A 17,843-nucleotide genomic window follows, 5' to 3' on the forward strand; every position below is an offset into this window, starting at 1 on the left:
AACGCTGTTTAACCCTTGCAGGACACCAGCTACTTATTCAAAATGATATCTGGGACCCATGCCCATAATAGTGCCCATTTTCTGCCCAAATCATTGTTGGTCAAAAGAAATTGCAAGTGGGTCATATGTAGGCAACCCCCCTGTGTGGGTTTCAAGTGTAATATGTTTTGACCAACACTGTTTAACCCTTGCAGGACACCAGCTACTTATTCAAAATAATGACATCTGTGACCCATGCCCACTTTACTGCCCTATTACTGCCCAAATCCTTGTTGGTCAAAAGAAATGGCAAGTGGGTCATATGTATGTGACCCCCCTGTGTGGATTCCAAGTGTAACATTTTTTGACCAACGCTGTTTAACCCTTGCAGGACACCAGCTACTTATTCAAAATGATGAAATCTGGGACCCATGCCCATTTTTGTGCCCATTTTCTGCCTAAATCATTGTTGGTCAAAAGAAATTGCAAGTGGGTCATATGTAAGTAACCCCCCTGTGTTAATTTCTGCAGTCACATTTGTGGTCCAAGATTCATTAACTCTTGTAAAAGTGATTGTTCTGAATAAGAAGCTGGAGCTCGAATAAGAAGCTGGCCGAATAAGAAGCCAACTTCAGCCTCGTGGGGTTTCTCACATTGACATAAAAACTCGCAGAGGGAGACACAGGGAGGGGTGAAACTGTGCCACTCACCTCCTCCTGTAGGTAGTCATATTGCTGGGCATTGGCTTGACACGCTGCCCACTTCTTCTGCCTCCTTTTCATGCTTCTGTCAAACACATTGAAAAGAGTCTCTGTTTTGGAGGTAGACGCTTTTCTCAGGGGCACACAGTGCTGGGGTATTCCAGTGACAATTGTGGCATTAGAACGGTACCACCCACTGGTGCCAAGAACCCTGTGCCCTCCTCTGTAGACCAGGAGGGAACACTTCCTGCACAGGGACACCCCCCAGGCACTGGTAACCATGGCAAGGACTGCCAGTGTCAACCACTATGCCAAATCAGCAACAGCAATTAGCAGCTAACCCCACAGCAGCACAGAGTGAGTCAGGACATACTTGCCACCTGTATACATAATAAGGGAACGGAGCAGGCTGAGTAGCTACTGTATGTATACTATAGGAGGGAACACACCGTAGGCACCGAGGATGTGCAGCCCCCGTACGCTGCAAGCACGGAGCTCTCTCCGGCGTACACACTCTCAGCTGCTGCCCAAACTGACAGCGGCACAGCAGTAGCTGAGCCAAGGGCACCAGTGCAGGACATGGAAACGCGCTCTATAAAACTGATCACAGGCGGCCACCGTAGCCGTGTTAAAGGACAGTGTAGAACAAGGCATTGTGGGGCAGGGAACACGTGGTAACGAGCAGAGGGGAAGCTGGCGGAAGAGGTGCATATGGCTGGGAGCGGATGATAGCGCACACGCAGTGGGTATAATATAGAGCTCCGTGTGCCGGGGTGGGCATGCTGCGTCTTGTAGTTCAGCAGTCACTGGTCTGCCTATAGTCTTGTTAGCTTTCTCCTTTAGCACGGGAGCTACTGCTGCTTATGCTTTACCATGCTTATCTGTACAGAGGATGCTAAGCAAGGTGCTGCACATTAATTCAAAGTAGTAATAAGGTAGATGTATAAAACGTAAAGCGGGCAGGCGGAACCTGTATTATCCATAGCACCCTTTCTAACTATTGTCTTATACTAGATACTGTCATGATGCAAGCTGACTGGTTGTTGGTATTATTGTTTATTTATATGGTGTCACCAGGGTTCTGCAGTGCCTAACAATGTATAAATGAGCTAAAACAAAGAAAAAAAAAATGAATAAAGGTGCATACACACGGAAGGATGCTGTGAGTGTACCAACAGCTATCAAATTGTTAATCGTGCGTACACACGGAACGATTTGATACACTTTACAGAAGATTGGTCTATGATCTTCCTGCATGCAGGGAAGATCATAGACCATCCTTAACGGAATGATTTTGCTGGTCACAATTGATTTAATCAGTAACAGGTAATCTGTGGTGTCAGATGCTTTGTCAGCCGTTGGACCTTATGCTGGCGGTATTTAGGTTGATTGGTAGAAACAAGAGGTGGAGGGGAGTGAGGAGCTGCGGAGGATGGTGGGAACTGGGATAAATATGAGTCGTGAAAATTTAGCGGAGGTTCCTGGAGCTAGACTGTTCTTTTCCAAGCCAGTGAACAGTGATTGTGAAAGAACTGTCTCACACCGGGAACCGCCGCTCAAGTTTCACGGCTCACTCGGTTCATATTGAAGAAACGGCTCAATTGTGAGCTACCTGATTCTGGCTGTTATCTTCTAGATTCAGGTGCTAGATGAATGTGATTGGTTGCTATGGGCAACGTCTCAACTTCTGAAAACCTGCACTTTAGTAAATAAATTTCCATCTCTATAAAACATCTTACCGGCTCTCAAGAATCACTTTTTCATTAAACCCAGCGGGGTCTCATTCTGTCCCTCTGTTCGATGATTATTGTTTGATGTCAGCTGCCCGCCCCCAGCATGTCCGTCACGGCCTCATCAGCATGAGAATGCCATGAAATGCTCAGCGTTCCCATATGCTAATGGTTCAGCCCATATGCTGTGTGAATTCACCCGCCGAACAGTTAGTTCGCCGTGAATGCACGCACTCAGCTCATGCACATGCGGAGGTTGTGTGCTAGCGGACTTGAATAAGGTCCTATGCCTCTATGAACTCTCTCTTTAACACTCTAGGAGTAAGTGTTCAATGATTGGTAAAGACTTTGCCCATGTTTCCCTAGTGGCCAGAAATTACTGCAAGCATGGTGCAAAAAGTCTTATTATGTACATCTTGTAGGTGGCAATCAGATATAGATAGGGATAGAGGGCAGGTGCTCTTGGTGGATGACTACATCTGGATTGGCTTGCAGTCCTCTTCCAATGTAGATCCATAAAATCTGGATGATTTTGGTTGAATTTACAGTTATTGCTAAATATTATCTAGATCTATACGTTGAGCAGCCAGACCAACCAATGTCTTAGTTGAGCAGCCCGACCAACCAATGTCTTAGTTGAGCAGCCCGACCAACCAATGTCTTAGTTGAGCAGCCCGACCAACCAATGTCTTAGTTGAGCAGCCCGACCAACCAATGTCTTAGTTGAGCAGCCCGACCAACCAATGTCTGAGCAGGGTTATTCGGCACATGCAGGTAGATATTGTTTTCTTGCTTCGGGCAGGCATGTTCGTGCTATGCAATGTACAGTGAAATTATAGTCCCAGGAATCTGGGACTAGCTGTTTTCTTTGTGAATTCTGTATTTTATTTTATTTTTTTGGGAGCTTGATCATACACTAAGCTTATGCATTTTTTCCTCTGCTTTTTTAAGGTTCTGACATAGATTGGATTATTTTTTTCTGCACTTGTCTGTTTTATTAAACTCTCTGAAGATGGCGTCGAAAGAAGGTCTCTCCTCAGACCAGCGATTTAGTCGGGTCACAAAGGATCCCAGATTTTGGGAAATGCACGAAAAGGACAAGAAAATAAAAATTGATAAGCGCTTTCGTGCAATGTTCCATGACCAGAAGTTTAGTCTGAAACACACAGTGGATAAGCGGGGACGGACAATTAATCGCAACACAGCTGAGGACTTGAAGCGTTTCTACGAACTGTCCGATTCCGATGATGGCGGGTCATCCAATAGAGAAACGCCTTTACAGACCAAAAAAAACAAACTGAAGAAAAAGGCGGATCCAGAGTCAAAACAGAAAGAAAAGAAAAAAAATCTATCTCCTGAGGAAACGAGTGACAGGAAGGATAACAAAAAACTAAAGGCGAAAGAGAGTAAACTACCCAAAGAAATAAAGCTGGGAAAAGTGGAGTGCCTGAAGACTACACAGAAGCCAGCCGGTAACCTACCTGGTAAAACAAACAAGAAACCTGTAGATGAATCCGAAGAAGAATCAGGTATTTTATGGGAATCTTACATTGTGTCTGCTGATCTAATGGCTATCGTAGGGGTAGATTTACTAAGATGGGATGTTACCAATTGGATTCTATCTATCTTCTAGAAGGTGCTAAATAAATAAATAGTAAAATCTAGTTGCTCTGTGAGAGACGTCCCATCCTCAATAGAGCTTCCATCTTAGTTAATTTACTGCATAGTGATTAGATATGTGTTTTTTTTTTGCATAGTTGACCACAAATTCTACTACAAATCCATTTTTGGGAACTGACCTTGTTGCTTCCCTCTCCCTGCCCCTAAACAACATGCTGTGGATTAGGGGCACTGTGCAGTTCTTTCGAGTGTGAGGCACGTGCCTAGGGGTGGCACCTATTACGAGTGATCACCGGGATATTATTGCTTGTTACTTGTAATGAATATTTTTCATGAAATACTGACAAATGGATTCATATTACCACCCTGATTGGTCTGGTCGATATTTTGTTCCAAGTCTGGATACAAAATATCGACCAGACCAACCAGGATGGTAATATGAATCCATTTGTCAGTATTTCATAAAAAATATTCATTACAAGTAACAAGCAATAATATCCTGGTGATATATGTTTGAACAGTACACTTGGACTGTATGTCTATTGATTCACTCCACTACTGGTTATATTTCATTTGTGTTCTAATTTTTTAAATTGTTATATTTTTTTGAGAACCGTCTGGTCCAATTATTGGTACAGCCAGTGCTGGCACATATTCTTTCTCTGATTGACAAGCGGGACTGTGGCGGGGTGTGGCAGCTAAAACGCTGATTTGTCACTACTGTTTTGTATTTTTGGGGTGGATGGTTGTGTCTGCCTTCAGCCGTGATCATGTATGTTAATAAACATGGCTCCAGTGTCGCAACTGCTGCGTCCAGTCTACATTGACACACTCTGATCCTAATTTTAGCATAGGTGTATACAGTTGCTGAGGACGTTGATTGTGGTAGAGGGCATTTGTTTTAATTTTCTGGGCAGCAACGCCATAGTTCTGTAGCTCGAAAAATCGCAGTGTGTAGGTACGTGCATACAAACTTTCTTTAATCTCCCTATGGTATGGTTAGAGAAATTGGTGCAGACTTAAAGAGCTGATGAGTAACTACAATGTTCGTTAATCTTCCAGGTGTTGACGAGGAAAGTGAAGTGGACAGCAATGACGAGATTGGTTCTGAAGAGGAAGCTTCTGAAGGAACTGGCATTGACCTGGAAAAGGAAGGTAGCGATGAAGAAAGTGAAGAGGAGGATGAGCTTCAAAGCGAGCATTCAGGAGACTCTGAAGAAGATGAAGAATCTGGTGAAGAGGAAGACAGTGACAGTGGTCCTGATCTTGCTCGTGGTAAAGGGAATATTGAAACAAGCTCTGAGGATGAAGATGAAGAGGACGAAGAGGACATAGTTGGCATAGCTGAGAAAGACCCTGAAATTGAACATGCCTGGAGGGAAATGGACAAAGATGCCCCTCGTGGGGATCAGGTAAGTTTGGTGTTTGCCCATACAAGAGAATTAGAGCCGGAAATAATGATATATATATGGCCATTCTCCCAAATCTCCGTTCTTCATCAATATTTTTTTTTTTTTTTTGCAGAATTACATTTTGGGTATATTTTACTGGTTCAGTGAAAGGAATGGAAGAGTATAATTTAGAAATAAAATCTTTGTAATTCATATACAGTAAATTAGAAAGAGATCCTTACTTTGAAGCATTGTACCTATGTAAAGTTCTGTCTGATGTGATCATTTTAAAATACACTGCCCGTAATTAAATAGAAAATAAGAAACATATTTGTGAATAAAGAATTTAACCCTTTGAGTCCCACACTTTTATTCAGCATAATGACTGCTGTCATCGCTGGGGGGAAAGCTGCTCAGTGCATACATACTGAGCAGCTTTCCCCCTGCCCGGCACTGTCAGCGGGGTGGGTGGGGGGGAGGTTAACGGCTTTGCATAGCGCAGCGCTATGGAAAGCCGTCCATAAAGCCGCTCATTTGCTGATAGTACTCGCAGATGAATGGTATTCCCGGCAATGATGCGGGAGCGCGCATCACCGCTCATCGCTGGTCAATATGCAGTGGGCGGCTTTGAGATGAAAGCCGCTCAAACACCCCCCCCCCCAGTTTAAGTGGCTTTCAGCTCAAAATCCCCTAGTGTGTATGGGCCTTTAGCGCCAATTCACAATACATTGTGCAACCATGGCACCTGTGACACTCTGCATGACCATTGTGTAGTTTACACACATTGTTCATCGAATGGTGCCACCTGCACGTCTGAGGAGGCCATCTGACGTACAATGCATTAACCTTGACCAAACACAATAATTATGTCTTGGCAAGGTGGATCTTGTATTGTGTACTGTGATACAGACCACAGTGTGCTAGAAGCCTCAGGGCAGAAAGTGATACCCCAGACAGAAAAAGTGGAACTGGATATGTTGGGGTTGCTGCATTGTGCTAGAGTGTACCAAACTTCAAAAAGTGATGAAATGGAGAGTGATAAACAACCAGCCAATATGCTCCTAACTGCCATATCACAGACAGGGTTTGAAAAAGGACAGCAAGGAGCTGACTGGCTGTTTATTTATCACTCCCCATTTTATCACTTTTTGAAGCTTGATTCATCTGGCCCGTAGGGTGCATACTCATGGTGAGATTTGAGCTATATAGTCAAAATTGGAAGAAAAGTTAGCACAGTGTGTACACAGCGGTTGATGCCTAGGCTCGCACCGTAAGATCGGCATAGCAAGAAAAAATAGGCTGGGCAGGCAAGCCATTTTTTTAACTATAATGTATACAATCTAGTTTTCTGGTATAGTCAAAATCTCAAGTAAATATGGTCAATATGGTATGGTTACATTGTCAAATCGTACACAGCCGAAATTGCAACGTATGTATGCACCTTCACTCGTACCAAATTACAGTTTTGTCTCGTATGTCAGTAGACACCCAAGAAAATAAAGCCATCTTTCCGTTCACCCCAAATGCTCTACTGTAGAGAGTGGCATCCCAACCATCAACTCTCTCACATCTGTGTGTATGTAGTATAAGTGCCTTGCTCACACCAGTGCTCATATTCTACGTGAACTATTATATGTAACTGCAATGCTGCATTTTAAGAGAAAACATATAAATATAATACACAGGTACTGAATACAGTTAAATAGGCGCAGCCAAAACTTTAGTAACAGGATTCCATAGTTTTTTTTTTTTTCTGGCGATAATGGAATTTAACCGTTTGAGTGCCAACGTTGCTGTGAGTGATCTTAAAAATTGACTTGATTTGGCTGTATTTGTATTTATTTGTACTAAAAGAACAGTCGCTGGGAGCGGCGCTGGCGTTTTTATGGGATATTTTGAGGATCGCTCACAGCAATGTTGGCACTCAAAGGGTAAATAAATGGGATCAGTTTACCAGTTCCACTGTGTAGGATGCTGGGATTGGCTCAGTGGTTCCTACATGTACATGAACGCCAGTCTTTTTAAAAGATCAGATACAACTTTCCCATTATGTTTATTGGCATAGAAAAATGCTACAACACAAAAATGGAGCTGACATCTGTTTGCAATTACGCAAATGTGCCCTTACTGTAATAGGCCTAGTTAAGCTAACCCCGCCCCTACCCCACGTGTCACCCAAATCTGCACAGGTGCCTATGGGTGCCGCCTGTTCCCTGGCACCTGCAGACTGATTTTATGCTCTGGAATCTTGCTCTGCAGTAGTTTTTATGCCCCCCCCCCCCCCCAGATGTGAAAGTGTACATCACTGCAGATCCTGTTTGAATGATTTAGTATGATTTTCGTTGATCATCTCTTTCCACCCTCCTATTATCTCTTGTGCTCATCCAATTATCATGTTACTGTGGCTTTCTTCTGAGAAAAAAGCCACCATAGAGGGATAATTGCACATTCTCACTTCCCACACTGCTCCAACTTAGATGTTTCTATAGCAACTTCGGTATAGTAGGCGGTCCACTTTCATGTTCCAGTGTAACAAATGCCCTGAGACATTTAATGCATGCGCACAGAGGAGTCAGACCAGCTGTATAGATATTATATGCGTTAAAGCCCTCAGCTGCCAATTTCTATGCCTAGATCTGAGTGGTTCAGGCTGTGAAGTCGTTGGCTTCATTTTCCCTTGACTATGGGTTTATTTAATGCTTATGTTCGAAAATCGTATGGATTCTACAGTACATGCATCATTGGTAATTATGTTATGTCTCCAATTTGCTTTCTGTCCTCTAGGTAACCAGACGCCTGGCTATATGTAACATGGACTGGGATCGGCTTAAAGCGAAAGATCTGCTTGCACTGTTAAACTCCTTTAAACCGAAAGGAGGAGTTGTTTTCTCTGTGAAGGTAAGTGGTTTTACACAAACAAGAGAAAAAACAATATGGATGAAAAGATAACTGGTATTTATAAATTAAAAACTCATACTGTACCTTGGCTTGCCGACGGCCTGTAATGTGGCAGTTATGAGCTGGATGGCTGGTACTTTGTGGTCCGTTCAGAACTGTCTGGTTCAAATTCGCTTGCGCAACATGATGGGAAGGCAGGTGGAGGACGCCTGGGACCACCCAGCATTTTAAGGGCGTGCCAAGAAAACTGTGGGTTCGCCCATAGAAACGCATGCATCCCTGGGGCAGGCATCCGCCCCCAATTTGACGTAAAGTATACACTTTTCAGAGCAAAGGCCTGAGAAATCTTTAAATGGTGAGGGACCATCCAGTGATCTTTCCTATTTTTTAAGCCCTTGCTATAACTGGTTTTATGGTGAACCAAGAAAACATTCCGTGCACCATTATTCTCTTTTAGGAAGTGGTATTCAAGCACCGCCGCTAGTTACGACAGAGGAAATAGCGCCGGGCTCCTATTCAATGCTGTCTTGCCCGAAAGCATTGAAGAGGCAGATCGACAGAACGGGCCCGACTTTAAAAGCTGTCGTGCCCGTTTTGCCGAGAACGGCTGTGAATTGTCGCAATGACAGCCAGATCTCGACAATCCACGGCCGTTTATGCGGACACGCCTCCTTTTTGCAGATCGGCAGGCAGGACATTGAATCCCGCCTGGTGATTTGTGGTCAAAACTAAAACGGGCCAAGGTCACGGCTGTTGGGACAGACTGACAGTCGTGACCCGGGATTAAATACCCCCTTTAGTGTCTGCAGCATCATACAGGGAATATACATGGTAACAGGGATACTAACGTAACATAGGTACATGTAAATTGACCCATTTTCAGAACAACACAGAGCATTAAATAGACTAACTAGTTAGGACGTGGACAAAGGAAGAGGGAATTGTAACTCACTGTATATGGGCAGGCATGTGGTGTTGGGTCCCAGCATGTACATGGCTCAGTAGAAATCCAGACTTGTTTGACCGATCAAGTTTTTATTCCTAAATGTTCAGTTGTCCACTTTGGTGAGCCTGTGTCCTCTGTTACCTGTTCTTAGCAGAGTTGAATGTTGTTCAGTCTGCTGCTGTAGCTGATCCACCTCGATGTCTGACATTCTGTTTGTTCAGAGGTGTTCTCGTGCAATACACTGGTGTATGGTTATTTGATTCACCTACCTGTGCGAGTGAATCAGCCTGAGTATCCTCTAATCACTCTCATTAAGGATGAAGCTTTGAAAGTGATAAAATGGAGAATAATAAACCATTAGCCAATCAGAACCTTCCTTTTTTGTGCACCATTCTCTGTAAGCTCCGGAGACTGTTGAGAGTGATGTTCTCAGCAAATTCACAGATTCAGAAGTTCTCAAACCCACCCCATGTAGCTCCAATAATCATTCCATGATCTGGTAGTCGGGTCTGATCCCTTAGTTAATGCAGTAACAAGCTTCAGTACAGGTTTACCTAATAACTTCACTGCTTAACATGTTACATAAATTACATAGGAAAATCGCATCGCACGCAAAATCGCATGCGATGCGATTTTCTCACGCAGAATTTGCTTAGTGGGCGCCCTGCTACTACATAAGTACCGCTTATTCCATAGCAAACCTAATTTGTCTTTAAATGTACACAAATTGCTGCCCCTTGAATAACCTTTTTTCCGTGTTCTGTATCTTTCCCTATGACTCGCTCAGATTTACCCCTCAGAGTTTGGAAAGGTAAGACTGAAGGAGGAAAATCTCCATGGCCCCGTGGAACTGAAGAACATTTCTGAAGAGGACACCGCAGAACAAGGGTACGGCATCTGCATCTCTAGACTACAGTAAACGATGAGAGATTCGGTTTTAACTAAAAGCAGCTGTACCCCAGCAATTAGCCCAGTAGGGAGCCATTGACGGCCTCTTACTTGGAAATATGAAGCTTACTGTTGCTGTATTTTTAATACTAGTACTTGTCATGGCCTGTGATTTAGTACCATGTTCCATGTAATACTTGTCTTGCCAGCTATAAACCATTTTTTTATGTTGCTGTCCACTTGTGTCTGTAACTATTTCCCTAGAGTTGAATCAGACGCTGTGCTTTGCAGGGGCCCAAACATGGCCGGTATCCTGATCTTTTCTGACGAGGTCTATAACTCGGCTTGATACTGGCCCAGTAAGCTAGCTGTTCACAAAGTTAAACCTGTGTACGGACAGCTTAGAATGACATCATTAATTCGCGTTTGGGGATTCAATGTAATCGCTTCATTTATAATAATATTTTGTTTTTATGTTTTCCAAAATGAGACCTCTCTAGAGTGTCAGTAAGTTGGAATTAAGTATTGGTACATGCTCCTGACCGAAGTACAACAGGCCTTCGTGCCAGGCCAACAGAAACATGCTGACCATATTGAATACATTGATATATTGATATATGGGTTTGGCAGTTTCTTGAGAAGTAATGTTTGATGCTTAACCCCTTCAGTGGCAGTCCCGGAAATTTTCCGGGCCACTCTTCGGTGCCGCAGCGGGAAGTCCTGGAAAATTTCTGGCCATGCCACAAATCTAGAGGTGTGCGCCAGTGGTGCCTTCAGGTGTGCACCAACGGCGCATCTCCTCACCAGCGACCCTCACCAGGCCTTTCCCTCCCCACCTCCACTGTTGTAAAAAAAAAAAAAACCTCACTTTCGCTCCGACGATCGCACGCCGGAGCTCCCCTGCCGCCGCCATTACTTCGGGAGAGACGGTGGCAGGTTCGGGGATGTTCGGCACGGCTCGGGGGACTCAGGATCGATTGGGTGTTTGGGCGCCCGAGTCCTCCCGAGCCGCCCCGAACATCCCCGAGCCTGCTGCCGGTCAGTGTGCTGTTATGATCGGCAGTGGCAGGGGAGCTCCGCTGAAGACCGCTGGAGCGGAGGCACTGGGGGGGTTCACAGGAGGGGAGGGGAGCGCTGGGAGTCATCTACCCCATCAGTGGATGGTTTTTCTGGGACAGGAAAAACCTGTCCTATTTAGGTACTCCTGCCCCAGAAAAACCCACCACTGAAGGGGTTAATGTGGTATGGCATACAGACCCTAGGGGGTAAATTTACTAAGATGGAAGTTCTATTGAAAAAGGGATGTTGCCCATGGCAACCAATCGATTCTACTTATTTATTTAGCACCTTCTAGAAGATAATAAATAAAATGGCCTGGAATTCCGACTGTTGGGAGGGTCCAACCGTCGGAATTCGGGATTGAATTCCCCCCCTAAGTGTCTAGAAACACAGCTTTATTCTCTGACAAATATGAAAATTCATACGGTCAACCAATTAAAATAAGCTTTGAAAGAAAGCGTTTGCTGTTGTCTTGTTCCCCCCCCTATTTATTAAAGCCTAATGTTAACGCAGTGGCTATGGATGAGTATCACTGGTGACGGCCATCACAGAGGCTTTTTCAATTAAAATATATATATTGTTTTTGTTATGGAATCTGCTGCTGGACGCCCAGGTTAGGGCTCCCAGTGTAGTGGGCATGTGCAAACCAGCAAAGCTGCCTTGTAATACTACAGGGAGCCCGGTTCTTCGGGAAGCTGAGTATTTCTCTGTTGCTTCAATGATGATTTTTAAAAACAATCTTTATTTACCGTGTACCTGTCCTAAATTGCCTTTTACTGTAAGTCATTGTTTACTTACACAAGGCACTACAGAATAATGATAATTTGATTTGAAAAGATTTAGGGGGATATTCAATCTCCCGCAGCCATTCCTGACGGGGAATATGGCTGCGGGGCGCTATTCAATGCTGTCTTCCTCGACAGCATTGAACAGGGGATCTCGGCAGAACGAGCCCGACTTCACAAGCAGCCGGGCTCGTTCTGCCAAGAACGGCCGGGAAATAACGAGCTCCCAGCCGCCCGTTTCTCGTGGCCACGCCCCCCTTCTCGACCCGCGGCAGGCGGGACATTGAATCCCGCCTGCAAAATCTCGGTCGAGCAGACTGAGAATGGGACAGGGGCACGTCTCTCAGGCCAGCCCAACAGTCGTGCCCCGACATTGAATACCCCCCCTTAGCATTGCGTTAATAAATACATGTTTCCCAGTACTTTTGTGCACACATGTGAGAGACTGTCCATTGGTAAGAGGAAAATATTATACTTTTATAACAAATTCCTCATTTATCATGTTTGTTGAATTAATGAACTGTAGATAGTAATTTTCTGTCATCTTTCTACTCTTTTCCTTTTAGCGTTATTAAGGAGAAATTGCGTGACTACCAATTCAAACGCCTCAAGTACTTCTATGCGGTGGTAGAATGTGACACTCCAGAGACAGCCAATAAAATCTACGAAGATTGTGACGGGCTGGAGTTTGAAAGCAGCTGTTCTTTTGTGGATCTGAGGTAAACACGGTAAAGGCCTAGATTTTTTTTTTTTTTTTTTTACAGGCCGCTTTTTCTTTTCAAACTGCAATTTAAATTCCCTCTTTTAAGCCCGCTTCACAAAAGTCTGACTCTCTCTACACGTGTTACATCTTCCCCACCTGCAGTGCAGCATGTTTTGTCCAGTTGTGTTTTTTTTTAGTTTTTTTGGGTTTCCTAACAAACCTGAACCAGGCCCTACATTTCTTCAATTGGGATATATTAGACAAATGTGTTAAAAGCCAAAAAGCCTTCAAAAATGATTTACACATCGTTTTGCTTCCTCAGTGCTTAAGTTGAGAATTATTCTCATTAAGAAATAGTCCGCGGTCTCGTGGCAAAAGCGGTCTCTAAAAGATGGCTCGGTCTGCGAAGAGGTTTAAAAAGAGAAAGCTCCTAAAAGCTAATTTCATGCCCTGCAGCTGTGATGCGCCCTCCTGAATATTAGCAGATTTAATTTCCTGGAAAATTCGGAAGGGTCATTATCTGAGCGGGTAACAACATGATCATTTGTGACAATGGAACTGGAGTGTATAGATCTATTCTGACAACTAAGCAAAGGCCTTGTAATGTAAAGCATCAGCGATGCTGGTAGATCTAGTCTTCCTTAAGCTTTATTAAGCACAGAATCTCCCATGTATCTTTGTGACATGCTTTTCTCTTCCTTTTAAATTGTTCGTTTTAAATATTTTATTGAGACATCTGCAGCACTAAAATGTATTGTTTGGTGAACTGGTGAAAGCGCTAATCGTATAACTGTGATACGGGTCACATTAGAGTACATCATATCTGTGGCTAGGGGCCAGATGTATCAAGCTACAAAAAGTGATAAACAACCAGCCAATCAGCTCCTACCGGTCATTATTCAAACCCAGCCTGTAAAGTGGAAAGTAGGAGCTGATTGGCTGGTTTTTATCACTTTCTTGATACATCTGGCTGGGTTGGGATCATTGGGTCAACCAAAGGATGGTCGACAGGTGCCTAGGTTGACATGGGACAAGGTCGACAAGTGTCTAGGTTGACACATGTATTAGGTCGACATGGGGTTTTTCACTGTTTTTTTTTACCCGAATGTCAACACTAATGACTGTCACCATCCTTAGGTCGACCATTCGACCGCATCCCACCTGGCCCTTAATGAGGATGCATGTGTGGTCTGTTTGGGGTCAGATCAGCCTTATGCAAGGCAATATTATGTTTAATTACAGGCCACACGCGAGAAATCATACTGTTGTCTTCTTATGTCCTCAGATATGGGGGGTTATTTTGGTTCACTCCTTTTGGCAAATTCCTTCTTAGGTTGACAAAACCATATGCACTGCAGGGGGGCAGATGTAACTTGTGCACAGAGAATTCGATGTGGAGGAGTTATTTTGTTTCTGTGCAGGGTAAATACTGGCTGCTTTATTTCTACACTGCAATATAGATCTCACTTTGTAGTAAAACCCCACCCAAATCTAATTCTCTGCACATGTTATATTTGTCCTCTCTCTCCCCCCCCCCCCCCCCTGCAGTGCACATGGTTTTGTCCATCTAAGAAGGAATTTGCCAGAATGAGTGAACCAAAATAACCCCCCTGGTCCTTAACCATTACCCAAAACATTACATTGTCAGCTTGGTAGGGCAATAGAGCCGTTTGAACATTGTTTATTGTCAAAGTCCCTTTTTATATTTTGTAGTTCTAAGGCAAAGATGACGTTAATGATTCGCATCAGAACATGAAGGATTGCTTTCGATAATCAAGACATTTTAGTACTTTAGGTTGGGTGCAATTCAATTAGGCAGATTGCAGGCAATGGCCATTATGCACCTTCGCAATGGTGTTGGAATTCTAATTCCGGTCTCTAAATGGTGCCATTTTATTTAATCTTTAAATCACACCTTTTTTTTTTCCCAATTCCAACGGGGTGTATGCTAAAATAGTCGATTTTATAATAGGATGGCCAATCCCAGATCGGGATGAAGCTACGGATGTGGTGTTTATGCCAGGCAGTGCTGAGCAATCGGCTCAGACACTGGCAGGCTGTACGCACCGCTGCATGACATCAGAGGTCACGCTGCGCAGCACAACCCCAAGGCCAGTCCAACCCTTCAGCCTGGCTCGCCCACTAAGTGGAGGAGGATGCAGCAGTGTCAATGATCCAGCTAAGGTATAACACACGAGCAGCCTGGATCCTGGCACTGCACGCAGTAGCAGTGTGAGCTTCAAACGTAAACCTTGATTAAAACATTTTTATAATACAGGGGACTGATATGATGGGTACACCATTGGCCATGTGAGATGCCGGCAGAACTCGGAGCAGCTACGGTCCAGATAATAGATCGGTGTATGAGATCTTACCTGTACATCCACTCAGATAGGCTTTCCCGTATAATGACATAGGCTTATATAACGTAGTGAAGTAATAGGGAACATATATTCCTTTAACAGCTCTTGTAGCCAAGTTTACACCTTTACTGCACTGTAGTGTTTAGAATGTTCTCCCTAATCTGCTCCCTTTCACTTGGCAGGTTCATTCCAGACGACGTGCAGTTTGACGATGAGCCCAAGGACTCTGCTGTAGATGTCGACCTCTCGGCTTACAAGCCAAAGTTATTCACTTCTGCTGCGATGGTCACATCCAAGGTATTTGGCATATTCCTCTAAATTCGCACAATACTTTGGTTTATTACATGACGTGCCAAAACTGCACTAAACTATAACAACTAATCCGGCAGTTGCTTTCATTGCAAACTTATGTTCGATGTATAAGGCCTTGCTACTGATTGGTTCCTGGAGGTTACAACAAAATGCTTAGGCCATGCCGCTGTAACCTGAACTAAAACCAATTCAGCAAATCGCTGGCTGCAAATATTTTATTTATTTCCACGCCCTAGCGTCCAGATTTAACTTTGTGCTTGGGGGAATCACTGACTGCTGTTAAATTCTCGCTGCCACTTTCTTGTCCGGAATAATTATTTCTCTGATTGTAATTGTCACACTGTCTATTATATTATTACTATTTTTTTTGCTTCTTGTTTATTTTGCAATTTTATGTCATGGTGCCAACATATTATGCAGTCTGACCACATGCTCTATAAAGAAAGACAGATTGCAATGTTCCAGTCTACGAGAGAAGTAACGCCCAATGAATGTGCACTGGCCTGATCAGGTGGTGACTCCATACTAAATGAATGAGGGTTAGATGTATACAGCTTCCCAGAGAGTGGAGAACTTGTGCCTAGCTAGCATTATAAAGTACGTTCTATATAATAATAGATAGAAGCTGATTGGTTTCTACAGGCAATTTCTCCTTTATTTAGAAGGCTCCGCCATTAATCTCCTCACCGTATACTTTGATAACTGTGAGAGGGATTGTTGGTCCACGTCACACCTTACATTTGCATTGTTAGGCAGTGAGCATGTATATGCAGCCTTGGGTTCTCTAGTTAGTGTACCCCTGGGGGGGATACAGGCGTTAGCTCAACCACTGACGGTCGATACCTGGAATAGGGTGACATGGCTAAGGTCGACACAAGCATTTGACAATGGCAGTGTTTTCCCTTTATTTTGAGCTGACATGTGCCGACAGGCGGTATTTCATGCCCTACCATCCACTATGGCGTGGTGGGAGAATAACATACTGTAGTGTGCCGAGCGAGGGGACGCGGTACACTTTTTGACATTCAGGACAATTTTTTTTTTAAAATACTCATGACCTTATGACGGCTGACCTTGCCATTGTCGCCCTTCCAACCCTGTCGACCTATTTCAGGTATTGACCAAAGCTCTATGAACCTTCAGTGGTCGAGCCCAACCTAAATTGGGTCGACCCATACCCGCCCCTGGGTCCGCCTGTTATGAACATGAGAGCACATGCATCTGTAGGCGGAGAGGTTGGGGGGGAGGGGGGGATTCTTCAATTAAAATGCCCCTTTAATTTATTTTTTATGGAATCATTTTAAATATGTTTGACCTCAATAGGTGCATTTAGACATTGCTGAGTTTAAGGAAAGTATTCGGATTATCTATGTAAAGCAGACTTTTCATTTAAAAAATGATTTCAGATAGAGCTGACTTGGGATGAGACCGATCAGGACAGGATCACTACATTAAACAGACCTTTCAACAAAAAAGAGGTGCTGGACATGGATTTCCAAGCATATTTAGCATCCTCTAGTGAAGAGGAGGAAGAGGAAGTTCCGCCAGGTAAGCTCTTCCATTCATTCAGCCATTTGTATAATGCCTGCGTTATTTGTGTACTGTATCCACTGTAGTATAACAGGGAAGTGGGTTACATTGATGTTGGCGTTGCTGTTTCACATAATGCAAATGGCTCACTGATATGTGATCTGTGTGGAGTGTGTATGTTGTCCGATTGCCTACATAAGTCACCTCCCAGTGCTCTGTTTCCTCACTCGCACCAAAATATACATAATAGTAGGTCAATTCGCTTCTGACTATAATGTTCTTTAGTGTGTGTGTGTGTGTGTGTGTGTGTGTGTGTGTGTGTGTGTTAGGGAATTTAGACTATAAGCTCCATGGCACTTTTTTTTTCTATGACTGGTGATTAAGTCTTTTATATTCTGCCTTTTACCAGCACCTTAAGTTAATACTGAAGAACATATTATTGTGCATTAGAACTATAGATCTCACCTATACATACTGGAAATGGTTTAGTGGGTTTTTAGTGGGTTTTTGTTTTTTGTAGAATTATAAATAGGCTTACCATACTATAAACCGGGACACTTATGAATTTCACAGGTTCTGTGGCTGATTAAAACCAGGTGAAATTAAGGCTTGAACTCAGTCAGCCCCAGAACCTGTGTAATACATGATTGTTCCAGTTTAAAAGGATAGTATGGTATGCCTGGTTATAAGAGATCATGCCGGCATCACCACCGTAGTACTGCGCACAGCAAACATGGCTCCCACTGGGACTGTTTTGTTAGAAATACATATGTAAGGGGCTTTTATGACATTTTCTGGTTTTTATTGATCCTGAGATCTAATATTGTGTGGGTGAAACACACGCATCATCCTGTCGTCACAGTCTTACATCCCCTCCCCACCATAGTAGTTCCTGGTTGTGTGCGAGAATTGTCCCATTGCATTCTTATATGGCTTTC

General features: G+C 43.7%; 2 protein-coding genes across 5 annotated transcripts in view; one reads left to right on the forward strand and one right to left on the reverse strand.

The window, feature by feature from the left end:
• NDUFAF5 (NADH:ubiquinone oxidoreductase complex assembly factor 5) overlaps positions 1 to 1,382 on the reverse strand; it is a 52,943-nt gene extending 51,561 nt beyond the window's left edge. Inside the window, exon 1 of the mRNA XM_083175832.1 lies at positions 690 to 1,382. Coding sequence (XP_083031958.1) covers positions 690 to 962 — 273 coding nt within the window. The 5' untranslated portion in view covers positions 963 to 1,382. The remainder of the gene's footprint in view (positions 1 to 689) is intronic.
• Positions 1,302 to 17,843, forward strand: part of ESF1 (ESF1 nucleolar pre-rRNA processing protein) — a 56,566-nt gene continuing 40,024 nt past the window's right edge. The window contains exons 1-8 of one of the 4 annotated variants that reach the window (XM_083175828.1): positions 1,302 to 1,422; positions 3,362 to 3,939; positions 5,093 to 5,442; positions 8,206 to 8,319; positions 10,053 to 10,153; positions 12,564 to 12,716; positions 15,246 to 15,360; positions 16,782 to 16,923. In XM_083175828.1, coding sequence (XP_083031954.1) covers positions 3,423 to 3,939; positions 5,093 to 5,442; positions 8,206 to 8,319; positions 10,053 to 10,153; positions 12,564 to 12,716; positions 15,246 to 15,360; positions 16,782 to 16,923 — 1,492 coding nt within the window. In that variant the 5' untranslated portion in view covers positions 1,302 to 1,422; positions 3,362 to 3,422. Of the gene's footprint in view, positions 1,427 to 2,603; positions 2,732 to 3,361; positions 3,940 to 5,092; positions 5,443 to 8,205; positions 8,320 to 10,052; positions 10,154 to 12,563; positions 12,717 to 15,245; positions 15,361 to 16,781; positions 16,924 to 17,843 lie in introns of those variants that run through there. The other 3 variants (XM_083175829.1, XM_083175830.1, XM_083175831.1) reach the window with 3 other exon arrangements.

Source organism: Crinia signifera, chromosome 3, assembly GCF_055691185.1.
Source record: "Crinia signifera chromosome 3, ASM5569118v1, whole genome shotgun sequence".
Taxonomy (NCBI): Eukaryota; Metazoa; Chordata; class Amphibia; order Anura; family Myobatrachidae; genus Crinia; species Crinia signifera.